Consider the following 13,030-nt stretch of genomic DNA (forward strand, 5'->3'; position numbering starts at 1 on the left):
CAAGTTCGGGGTAGTGGGGGGTGAATTCGTGCCCGACAAAATCAGGTGGTATATAGGTCTTGAAGAGCATAATAAAGGGAATATATTCACTGAAAAAAAATTCAAATATCTCAATTTTACCCGACTTAGCATAATTTTTCAAACACACAAGTTGGGGGTAGTGGGGGGTGAATTCGTGCCCGACAAAATCAGGTGGTATATAGGTCTTAAAGAGCATGTTAAAGGGAATATATTCACTGAAAAAAAAATTCAAATATATCAATTTTACCCGACTTAGCATAATTTTTCAAACACACAAGTTGGGGGTAGTGGGGGGTGGATTCGTGCCCGACAAAATCAGGTGGTGTATAAGTCTTGAAGAGCATTGTAAATAGAATATCATCACTGAAAAAAAAATTCAAATATCTCAATTCTACCCGACTTAGCATAATTTTTCAAACACACAAGTTGGGGGTAGTGGGGGGTGAATTCGTGCCCGACAAAATCAGGTGGTATATAGGTCTTAAAGAGCATGTTAAAGGGAATGAATATATTCACTGGAGAAAAAATTCAAATATCCCAATTTTACCCGACTTAGCATAATTTTTCAGACACACAAGTTGGGGGTAGTGGGGGGTGAATTCGTGCCCGACAAAATCAGTGGGCATATAGGTCTTAAAGAGCATGTTAAAGGGAATATCATCACTGAAAAAAAAATTCAAATATCTCAATTCTACCCGACTTAGCATAATTTTTCAAACACACAAGTTGGGGGTAGTGGGGGGTGAATTCGTGCCCGACAAAATCAGGTGGTATATAGGTCTTAAAGAGCATGTTAAAGGGAATATATTCACTGGAGAAAAAATTCAAATATCCCAATTTTACCCGACTTAGCATAATTTTTCAAACACACAAGTTGGGAGTAGTGGGGGGTGAATTCGTTCCCGACAAAATCAGTGGGTATATAGGTCTTAAAGAGCATGTTAAAGGGAATATATTCACTGAAAAAAAAATTCAAATATCTCAATTTTACCCGACTTAGCATAATTCTTCAAACACACAAGTTGGGGGTAGTGGGGGGTGAATTCGTGCCCGACAAAATCAGTGGGTATATAGGTCTTAAAGAGCATGTTGAAGGGAATATATTCACTGGAAAAAAAATTCAAATATCTCAATTTAACTCGAAACTAGAAAATTTCCATTTTATCAACCCACTAGCTCGTTATTCATTCATAGAAATAGTTCAGAATGGTTGTAGATACTCAGTACCCTCACCCCTTTTCGAGAACATCGTTAAATTTCATTTTCATTACCACTTTTCAATATCAATCCCGTACCAGCCTTTATTACGAATCAAGATACACCCCGAGCGGGCCGACCGCTTCACCGAGGCGCCGAGGCAAACGCGTGGCTGGAACTCGTGGCTGCTTTCACACTGATCTGTTACGACGCTACATTAATATCAAATATTAATATCACACCGTACGAAATTATGATAAATTGATTAATAAATGAATATGTAATACAGCCTAGTAGGGCTGGAATCTGTCATGACGTAGGAATCTTCATTTATGACGTAGAATACTTCGTCTTATATTTTATGAATATTGTAACGATGGATAGAGAATAACCGAAAAGAGTAAAAACTCAACAATCATGAAATCTCGGAGATTTTCAGAGCAAACGTGGATATTTGGAGAAATTTTCAAAAAAAACTTAGTGCACCCTAAAGGAAATGATAAGACATCTGAAAAATGGTAGTTTTCAAGGCTGAAAATTTTTTGATTCAGTTAGTTCACACTATCGGAATTATGGTATGAGGGTCTATTGCCTATGAAAGGCAATATTCATCAGACTTAACATCTATTAAAAGATGATGGAACTGCCTTAAATTTCATTCCAAAAAAATTTCAAAAAGATATAACACAAAATTGTAGATATATCATGTGAGATACCTGTTGGTTCCATATTGGGTCAAAAATCATTCCAACTCGTACAAATACAATTTTAACAGGTAACAGAAACACATTTTCCTATATCATTTTTCCTGATTCGGTCTTGATAAAGAGGTATACAGCCATTTTAAGTTTTCATAAGGAGCTATGCCATGCCTGGAGAAACAAAATTTCTTCTAGAATAACAAACTAAATCTATGACACTACGCATCTGTGGATCTTTTAAACAGAGTTGCATTCAGCCAGAATACCCAATTTTTTAAATTTCACAGATACTTTTCAATTGTTGAACATCAAATTACTCCAAAAAGGGTCATTATACGAGAAAATATGAGGAATACTTTTATTTTACAAAACTTTCAAATATTCATCAGACAGCATCCAACTCAGTTTCAAAAGTGTTTTTATAGTCATGGTCATAACGAGAAAGCTGGACGACCTGAGTGATATCTTGTGTTCGAAAAAAACATATCGAATAAATGAAAAACTATATTCCGAAATTCATCTCATTCGATAAAACCGTTCGTGAGAACTAAAAATAACATTTTTTTATGGTTTTTCAACAGCAGTTTTCGAGCCTATTCGGAAAAAATGGTGAAAGAAAAAAGTGTTTCTTTGACCTCAAGAATCTACTGTTAAAATATTTGTACCAGTCAAAGACTCACCCTGTATACTTACATAACTACAAATCAAAACATTTAGGAAGCATTCGATTCTATTGTTGTTCATATACAAGTATCTGAAAGTTTTCACCCAGAAGAATTCTTTGTAACGAAAAGATTTACTCTAAAGAAAAGCAATTCATTCCCAACTAACATCTTAATACATTCCGACATCGTATATTTCCATTTCATACTATTTTCCGAAGAAAAAGTTCAGTCTCTGATTCAATATGCCCCTCTATACTTTATTAAGGAATTCGCGGAAAGTTAGGAAGGAGTTCGAAAAGATATTTACCAATTCGAAGAATTCAATATGGATGGATTTGAATTGAATTGATTTATGAAATCTATGCAAGGAAATATTTGGAATGAAGTGTATGCTCCTTCAGAGTTGATTCGATAGAAGCTAGAACATGAAAAATTATGGATCGTGTGTTTGCGTGGATGTTCTTAGGAGTAGGAACGAGAAGAGCTACATCAAGAATCTGTAAATCTATACAGGGTAACAATTTGAAAACTTGCCAGTCCAATTATGTCGCGCCAAGGATGATTTCAGAGAAAATGCCGGAACTGGTCAATTTCTATTCGTAGGGGGACATATTTTGACCAGAATTCTAAGCCGAAATCTCCGCAACCCTAGATGTAGGAGCTATCACCACTAAATTCTCCATAGGGAATAGGGGGTGAGCTATACCTCAATTGAAAGATCACTTGACCATCTACATGAATACTATGGTTGTCCCTCTCGCGACATAATTGGCCTGGCAAGTTTTAAAATTGTCACCCTGTATATGTATTTATTTTTCGAAAAGTAGGAAATTGAGACAAGAAATTGAGGTGAAAGACGCAGTTTAGAATTCTCAGATTCCAAATCAGAATTGTGGATGAAGTTCATTAAAATTCATGTAGAAACTATGTCATTTGGTCCTCTCAATTCTTTGAATTGTCTCTCAGTATGCGAGTTTCCATGCATTCAATTTCTATTTGCATCTTCTGTTCTATTCCTATATGTTTAATATATTTTAGCACAGAAAAGAGTTTAGTTTTCATTGCCTGTTCATCAGCTCATTCCCTTATTTGGATGTGACTGAGGAAAGTTTTCAGTTTAAGCATTCCAGTCGAAATTTTAATGGGATTAGACAAGTCGTTCAAGTTCATTCTGAATTTATTCCAAGTTGAATAATCGCACTGTATATCAATTACGTCTTCTATACTTAATTATTATTGGTAAAACTAAAGAAATTTGCTTTGATAGCAATGTGAAATAAAAATTGATTCTCATCTCGTACTCTGAGAATGTATGTGTAAAACAGAGCGGTCTGGAGGTTGACGTCAGAGTGTTTTCATTACGTCGTGAAAACATGAAACGGAAAAGGAGGAAAAGCGAGGGGTTTACGAGAGCGGAAAGCAATTAGACACTTCCATCCTACAATATATACCACCCTACGTGGTGTGCTTTTGTTGATGTTTGTTCCATCATTGTTGGCGAGTTTGTTCACGTCGCTAAGTCGAGATTGCTTCCAAGATATTAGGAATGAATGAAATGATCGTATTCACGTTCTGATTTCAATTAAGGACTCATTTACGAAACAATTTAGGGTGGAAATATAAGAATAATCCACAAAATGGAGTTTTAGTTCCGGTTTTCAGTCGGAATATGGAAGTCAGATAGAAAAAAGATCTCTATTTCCATAGTTAATTCCTCGACAATAATCGGATATTACTTAAGACATTGAAAATTGAAATAAAACACTTTTCTTTTATGATTCTTATTATTATACTCGGCTAGTAACCCCTGTTAAGCTAGCAGAACCAATATTGAATTTCGGATTCTTTTCGGCCTTAATTAGCCTAAAATTAAGGCCGAAAAAAAAAGAATCTATTACCCCAAAATTTTTTTTGCTCCCCAATTTTTGGAGAAATTGGGAGTTCTGCTAGCGGTAAATCTAGCACAACCCATTTTTTTAAACACATTCAAGGAAAATCCGCACTGGGTGGGAATGACAGCCTCAGATGGGCCCGAAGTTATTATGTTTTTTGAAAAACAATTAGTTATCGATTTGGCCTTGGAGGCCAGCTTGCAGATCTCGCAATTTCTCCCACAATTGGGGGCAAAAATTTTTACTAGGTTAATAATTTGCTTAAAGTTAGCCTGAAAGTATGGTATGGTCAGATTCTGGATAAATATAGCATTATCGGTTCGGTTCTGCTAGTTTTACCCATCTCAGATTTTTGCTAAATGTTCGATTAGCTTCCGGGTTCTGCTAGCTTAATGGTAAGCAATATCTCCAAAAATTTGGGAGCAAACAATTTCTAATTGGGGTAATAAATTAGCCTAAATTATGGCCGGAAAAAAATCCAAAATTCAAAAGTGGTTCTGCTACCTCAATAGAGGCTAGCTATGAGGCTAGTGCCTTATTTTGGAAAACGTTAACTCCATTCACTCTTATTTTAGCACTCGGTTGGCCATGAAATAATTTTTCCTAGTTTTTGTAACTATATAGAGCGTAGTGAGGTTGTCACTCATAAAATGTCGTTAATGTCATAACGCCAGCTCCGTTGCCACAACTTATATCAATTAATATTACAAAAATGCCGAAAGTCATTGAAAAAGAGAGAAGACAGTGTTTTAGGAAGTGTTATTTAGAATTCAGGTCCGCTCATTAAAATAGTAGGTAAGTCTGATATTCTAATCTAATATCTACATATTCTACATCTGAATCTAAACGACTTATATTTTAGTTGAATGTTTCCACAATCAAAAGGATTGTAAATGAAGAGAATGACAAATAATTTCCTTCTATTGAGAGACCCAATATTAATATAATTGAGAATTTCATTTTCGGGTGAACAAATGCGAAAAGTTACTACAGGATTTTCGATGAATCTCATCGTAGAATAAGTTCCAGAAAATTAATTTTTCTATATTTCATTTGAATTGTCTTATACATTGTAAATGTCTTAAGGGATCAATAAATATTTAATTTTTATTATTATAAAGTATTAAAATAAACAGCCTCAAATACGAGCCAGTTGTCCTGTTAATTGTTAATTCATTATTATTTATTTATTATTTTATTATTTCATCTTGGGGTTTGATTTATTTGAAATCTACAACTGATGTAACACTATGTGGGTTGTGGGCTGTGTACTCAAATAATTTAATAATCTGTAGGCACTTTATTTTTATTTTAGGACAACGGTACTGATGATGGCTAACTAGCCGAAAGCGCTCTACCAGCTCTACAATAAATATACTCAAATTATACGTTTTCTTCAAACTGACATTATTAACTGATGTAACGTCTTCAACCTTTAACCAAAGAAGATGACCAACAGGAACTCTCCTCAAGCTACTGCATATTATGTGTCAATAATTGAATTTTCTTCTATAGTAAAAATAAATATATTTAATAACGAATCACTTGTATTTTCCATACAAATAACTATATTTGGTATGCCTTCAATCAGTTCGTATAAACGTCAATTATTCACGTCACATATTTTCTATTTTCGACTTCATATGTTCCGAAGTGATTCGATATTGTGAAAAAACGGACAACATAGCGCTGATTTAAAACCCAAAAATGTTTTGACAAGCCTCATAACCCCACATTTCTGTACTATGCAGAGTGGAATGTGTCAAATTTCCATGGCCGACCGAGCGCTAAAATAAAAGTAAATGGAGTATATTATGTGTAATAATGAACGAGATCGAAACATCGATATGCAACCATTTCTTCAGGGAATTCAGTGTTGGTAAAACCATTTATATATCAAACGATGCTCCTGCATCGTATCACTGCAGATCATATTAATAAGGGTCGAACAGAGCGGTAGTTACATCGTGTTGCGAACGACATGGGATAATCGAATAAGGGGGACGCCCCCTCATAATCACTAAAAGGGGAGTTATTCCAGACGCATAGCAGGGAGGAATAAACATACGCTACCACACTAGGATGAAGCTAATTGTCTTGTTTCCCTACTCAAAAACCGCACATAGCCAGCATAAGCAGTGGATTCTCTAATGGCTCTTGTTCCGAAAATCAATAGAGATGTTCCAGACTCAAGAAGAAAAAATATTTTATCATTTCAAATAATGACTACCAGTATACCAGTATAATACTAAACTGAAATATTCGCCTCCTTATGATTAATCTTTGGAATCAATTCTAATGACGCGCACTTGGACATTTGAAGAATGTGTTCGTTGCGTTGATAGCACATAACATTACAGATGGAGAGGCACCATCAAAAGATATACAGATAGTTGCGCCACCTATGGCCAGGTAGACGAAAATACATCCTCAGCCTCACGACTTATTTTTAGATCCCTGTCAAATGGTCATGAGTATGACGATGAAGCGCTATCATCTTTTTTACTAATAGTTATGGAATTGAAGAAACTTGGCATATCATAAATATTTTCAGTCAATGGTGTCAGAATAATATACTAGTACTGAGTTATAACAATAAAAGTGAGCTTGTAAAGTTCAAATCAGGAATACCTTCCCTCCTATATATTTTATAACTCGTATTATAATGATACAAACAAGTTGGTATCTTACTAAACTAAACTCCTAACGTCCTTACAGGCAATTTTATAATCAATTTTTTAGTTCCTTCAACCTTAAAGCTTTTTTAAGTTTCCCTTTTTAGTGCAAGTGAGAGAAACTTTGGAATTGAGGAGAACATAAAATTCATTATGAATTTGGATGTAACAGTCAGTTTTATCCTCAGTTCTGAAGATTCGTCAATGCTTCCTTTTGTTTTTGGTAGAATGGAGGGAGATATGGGTGTCCGGGGAATAACTGTACATGCTCTCACCAGAGATAGGGTTGGACTAGCTGGTTACGGATTGACCATAAAAAATTACTTTCTGGGTTTCCATAGAAAGCTACAGGGTGATTTTTTAGACCATCATAAAATCCAAACTTATTGACGGATATTATTGAAACTTGGGAGGTTATTGACACATGCTAAGGTCAAGTCAGAAATATATCAATTATTTCATTATTCCAGGGCCGGACTGATTAATCTTCATTTAAAGTGTTCAGGGTAAAAAAAAACAATTTGTATTTCGAATTACAAATCATTGATTCGCTTTTCAGGAAGAAGCTAAAGTATCCTTCAATTTTTGGTATCACTCAAAGTTGTCACATCAACAATTATTTTTTTATGAATTTTTGAATTTGGATAGAGTTCGAAAAATTGAATTTTTCACCATGAAGAGAACTGAAAATCTCATGTTTGAATATAAAATGCGAAAGTATTAGTAGAAAATTTACAAAAAAGTTCAGAGCTTTAATAAGCACATTTCTCTGCATTTTTGAGCTTGATCTTTGAATCTAGTTAGATATTTTGTAACATTCTCCCAAACTGAAAATCATAAAACTCATGATTATTTGAACTTGCCATACCAATTTTGAATTCATATAGAGGTTTTTACATTGGAAGAAGTGTAACTTTGGACTATATCATTGTTGTCAAACACCCCGTATACATAAGAATAATTTTGAAATATGCTTCTGTATACCCTATACACATCACCAATTTTTTTTTTCAAAATACCTTCATTTACTCCCTCAAAGTGAAATCCGCGTCTGCGGTGGCCACCCAGTATATCAACAACTTATTATAGTCTTCTTCACCTTCAGTGACTTTTTTAAGAAAATTAATTATTTATTTTCGACCTGCACAAGATGACTATGTCCTGTTCAGGTAAATAAATTGCAATATTCGAACTTTATCCAAATTAAGAAATTCATAAAAAAATAATTGTTGATGTGACAACTTTGAGCGATACCAAAAATTGAAGCATAATTTAGCTTCTTTCTAAAAAGCGAATCAATTATTTGTCATTCGAAATACAAAGTGTTTTTTTTACCCTGAATACTTTAAATGAAGATCAATGAGTCCGGCCCTGGAATAATGGAATAATTGATATATTTCTAACTCCACCTTAGCATGTGTCAATAACCTCCTAAGTTTCAATAATATCCGTCAATAAGTTTGGATTTTATGATGGTCTAAATATTTCCATGAAGTTGGAAAATCACCCTGTAGCTTTCTAGGTAAATCCAGAAATTAATTTTTTATAGTCAATCCGTAATCAGCTAGTCCAACTCTATCTTTGGTATGAGTATGTACAGTTACTACCCGGACACCCTGTATAAAGTAACTTCAAAATCGATTATGGAACTGACTGTAGTTATAAAATAAAAAAATTACACATGGTTGAACTATGTACTTGAATTTTGTTTATACATTTTTTGAGGCGAATGGCAGTTATCGAAAATATATTTTTTTCGTAGAGTGATATTTGATGAATTATTTCATCGAAAAATAACAATTTCAATAATAAATGAATAGAAAGAATTTCATCCGTCATATGCAGTATGTGCTGCTTTTGAATTGAGAAAAAAATTATTAATTCAGTTTTTTCTTTCATTTCAGGTGAGATCTGACGTGAACCAATTTTTTTTTCATTGGCAAATCTTGGTGAGTGTAGAAGTAATTTGTACGGAAAATGAATGTTTGCAACTTTTTGAAATCGTATATGTTATAATATATTCAAAAATACTTCATATTTTATTATCCTATCAAGAAAATAAGGAAAATAAGGCATTGTCTTGATTGACTACAAGATATCACAGAATAAAATTATTACTAGAAAGCGCTTTCTCCATTTCATACTTGACCTCTCAAACACCTCTGGTTATTTCCCTACTTCTTCTTCTTCCACCTTTCTGGCCCAATTCTATCTGTATCTGTTCCAAACCTTTCCCTTTGGTCTCAGGAAAATTATGTTTGAAATATAGCGTTCCCACAAAAGTACATATACCGAAGATATAAAAGAAAATGGAAATATGCAAGTAGTCATATGAGATTTGATAGAATTTCGTTGTGAATAGAACGACCAATGAGTAAGTTATGTTTACAACACATATTGCTTTTGGTTTAACCGAAGCTGAAAACATTTCTCCCAGCAGAACGTTTAGAAGAGATCCAGTTCCAGTTTGGTAAACCAGAAAATATATACCATATACTAAAACAGGAATAATGGAAGGTGGACTCCAGCCAGAAAAGTCTCTGAGGGTGAAATAAATACCTAGTAAGAGTAGGTTGAGGGAACATAATCCAGTTGTGTATACCAAGAGTGGAACCCTACCAAATTGATCCGACATAGAACCACATAAAACCACGCAACATGCTTGACAAATAGAAATGATGGTAATAGCAAATTGTGGTTCGATAATCTCGGAAGAACCTTGGAGCAGATGCTGCCCGTACATTGTTAAAGCTGTAGCACCAGTTAGCTGTTGGAAAATCCTTCCGAAAATCATCAATTTAAGCGCCCTTTTATTCACGGATCTGGTGAAGAGGTCCCTGAAACTTCCTGGTTCGCTGAGTTGTCTATTCACATCTTCATTAAGGGCTAATACTTCTTTCGTCACGTTATGTGTTCTTCTGAAGAACATAAGACTCTCTTCGGCAGCTTTCTTCCTTCCTTTGATGAGGAGGTAATAGGGAGATTTAGGCATGAAAGAAAATGTTGCGAAGAAAACTAATACTACAACAATAAAAATCAGTGAAGACTGATGTATCGTGAGGAATTTTCCAAACAAATTTATCGTGATTACCCCACTCATGAAAGCAAATACTGAAATGACTCCCAATTTACCTCTTATCTCTGGTCGTGATATCTCGGAAGTGTACATGGGGGATACAGAAATGACAGTACCCATACAAATGCCGCCTAGGAATCTTGCGGCGTAAATCATGAATGGTGACAGATGAGAAAGGTATATCAAGATCCACGCAGATATCATGGGGACTCCGGCTAGGAGCAAGGTATTCTTCCTTCCGATCCTGTCTGCAAAAATAGTATACGATATCTCGCCCACAATATCTCCAAATGGTCCCAGTATGGCTATATACGAAGCCTCTTCGTTAGATACTTCGAATGGATACTCTTGCGACTGTAGCTTCGCGATCGAAGGGGAGGTCCAACCTGTGTGGACGCCACACAGGTAGTATATGAAGCATGCTGAAAAATGTGAAGCTATGAATAAATTCTGCGAAATACACTCAATAAATCATACTACAAACTACATAGAAGAATAACTTGATTGCTTCACGGATTACTGAAATCTGATCTGAAAAACATCAGTCTATTTCCAGGTGCCGTAAAATTCCCTAAGAATTATTTTGGTTTCGCAGTACCTATTTGTTTAATGGCCTTCAATATGATATAAGTTTATTGATTGGTATATAGAGATCAAAGGGTAAAATTATTTCCTTCATCCTTTGTCCTCTACCAATCAATAAACTTATTTTATTTCAGATCTTTTGGAATAACAGAAAATAGATACTCTTTGAAAATTTCTACTTATTATTGAAAAATTCAACATATATTATATATACTGTATATGAGTCTTTGACTCGTACAAATATTTTAACAGGAGATTCTTGAGGTCAAAAAGAACACTTCTTTTTCTTACCATTTTTTCCGAATCGGTTCTGTTTAAAAGATACAGGTTGTTGAAAAACCATAGATATCTCACAAACAGTGTTATCGAATGAAATGAATTTCGGAATATAGTTTTTCATTTATTTGATTAATCTTTTTCGAACACAAGATATCACCCAATGTCTTTCAATTTTATCATTATGACCATTACGTACCATAAAAATACCAGCGTAATAAAAGTATTCTTCATATTTTCTCGTATAATGCGCCATTTTCGACTAATTAAAAAATATTTGTGAAATTTGAGAAATTGGGTACTTTGGCTGAATACAACTCTGTTTGATAGATCCACAGGTATGTAGTGCCATAGATTCAGCTACTTTTAGCTACTTTCTAATTTTTTATACTCAAATTAGTTTTTTTAGTTAAGAAAACTTTCAGATATTCATTAGATAGCATCCAACCTAGTTTCAAGAATTGGGTTCTTTGAATTCTTGGTATTTTTATGGTACGTAATGGTCATAATGAGAAAACTGGAAGACGTAGGTGATATCTTGTGTTCGAAAAAGATGCATCACATAAATGAACAACTATATATTCGGAAATTCATTTCATTCGATAAAACCGTTTGTGAGAAGAACTAAAAATGATATTTTTTTATGGTTTTCAACAGTGTATCTTTTAAACCGAGCCGGTAAAAAAATTGTAAAGGAAAAGAGTGTCTCTTTCGATCCATCAGACGAACACTCAAACAATACAACATTGAATCATTTCCAAAGAATCCTCCAGCTATTGCATTTCTTTCCTGTGCCTTCTCTCCAAATTGCTCTCAATGAGATTATCATTTTTTCGAATCAGCTTCTTTTTATTTATTCATCTTTCAAACTCAAGTTGACATTTTGGATGTACCCTCACAGATATTTCAGTACAATATATTTTGTATTTCGTTATTTTAATGTTACTGAGGTTCTTTTCATTTCATTCATTAGAAGAAACGATTAATCGAACCCAAAACTATAATATAAAAGGTCGATGATTTCAATTTTCAAGGCAAGCTTTCCCGGAAACACAGCTTACCCCTGCAGTTCAAAAAAATCTACTTGCAAAGTCGTCTGTTTTCCCTTCAAGGTCGCCTCCTATGTGAATGCTACTAAAGTATGAATTAAGATACTCACACAATATCACAGCCAAGTATTCATTATGAACTCCTTCGTCTTTGACGTTCATAAAAGTCAAAATCATCTTGAAAAATTCCGGTGCACTAAATTATAGAAAATTATTTTCAAATTCTATTAGATTCAAGAACGATTCTTCATTGTTATGTGGCTTATAATGTGAGATTGAAAAATTTAGAGATGTTTCAAATGTATAATAATACTTATAATCTTTGAATGCAAATATTTCTTTTCATATACAACTAGCAAAGAAAAGTTATTGGATGACGCTTGAAACTCAATATTTGATGAGCGTTGTTCGTTGATCTCTTACAAACAGGATATTCGATTGGGTTATAAGTACAATGCGTGCTAGGTAACTACCGAAATTGTTTTGGATTAAATGATTCTATTGAGTTTGCAATCACATTTGATGAGGATGTATCGTCCTAATTATTACATACTTATTAGATTTAACCTGCATCAGTTCAGTTGAGTACATCGAGATATTTTATCATATGTTCCTAAAAGAACATATCATCTACGAGACAAAATTCGAAAGAATATTGATAATTTATTGTTGAATTAATCTAATTTCTCTCAAATTTTATATAAATTTCTAGACTCTAGAGTCCAAAGCTTCCTAATCATGCTCGATGACGCAACGCTTTATCGCCAACAAAAACAAACTGCAACTTTTAAGTTGTAGGTGGTTCCTAAAAAACTGTGAAAAATGTTATTTGAAATTAAGTTTGATTTTTTTATCAAAAGTCCCATTATGCACGCCAATGCAGTTCATAGAAT

At 34.0% G+C, this 13,030-nt stretch overlaps 2 protein-coding genes across 3 annotated transcripts in view; one reads left to right on the forward strand and one right to left on the reverse strand.

The window, feature by feature from the left end:
* Positions 1–13,030, forward strand: part of LOC123322966 (netrin-B) — a 408,729-nt gene that overhangs the window by 72,906 nt on the left and 322,793 nt on the right. The window lies entirely within an intron of this gene.
* On the reverse strand, positions 9,178–12,425 carry LOC123322967 (facilitated trehalose transporter Tret1-like). The gene is made up of 2 exons (XM_044911089.1): positions 12,248–12,425; positions 9,178–10,649 (listed from the first exon to the last, which is right to left on the reverse strand). Exons 1-2 carry the CDS (start codon positions 12,312–12,314, stop codon positions 9,304–9,306), a joined length of 1,413 nt encoding a protein of 470 aa, XP_044767024.1. The 5' UTR covers positions 12,315–12,425; the 3' UTR covers positions 9,178–9,303.

This window comes from Coccinella septempunctata, chromosome 1 (genome assembly GCF_907165205.1).
Source record: "Coccinella septempunctata chromosome 1, icCocSept1.1, whole genome shotgun sequence".
Taxonomy (NCBI): domain Eukaryota; kingdom Metazoa; phylum Arthropoda; class Insecta; order Coleoptera; family Coccinellidae; genus Coccinella; species Coccinella septempunctata.

Bases quoted from the DNA above. Each gene is read 5' to 3' on its own strand.
- LOC123322967 (XM_044911089.1), bottom strand. From the start codon at position 12,314: ATGATTTTGACTTTTATGAACGTCAAAGACGAAGGAGTTCATAATGAA. The intron at 10,650-12,247 runs GTGAGTATCTTA...CACATTTTTCAG, and splicing joins ATACTTGGCTGTGATATTGT to CATGCTTCATATACTACCTG.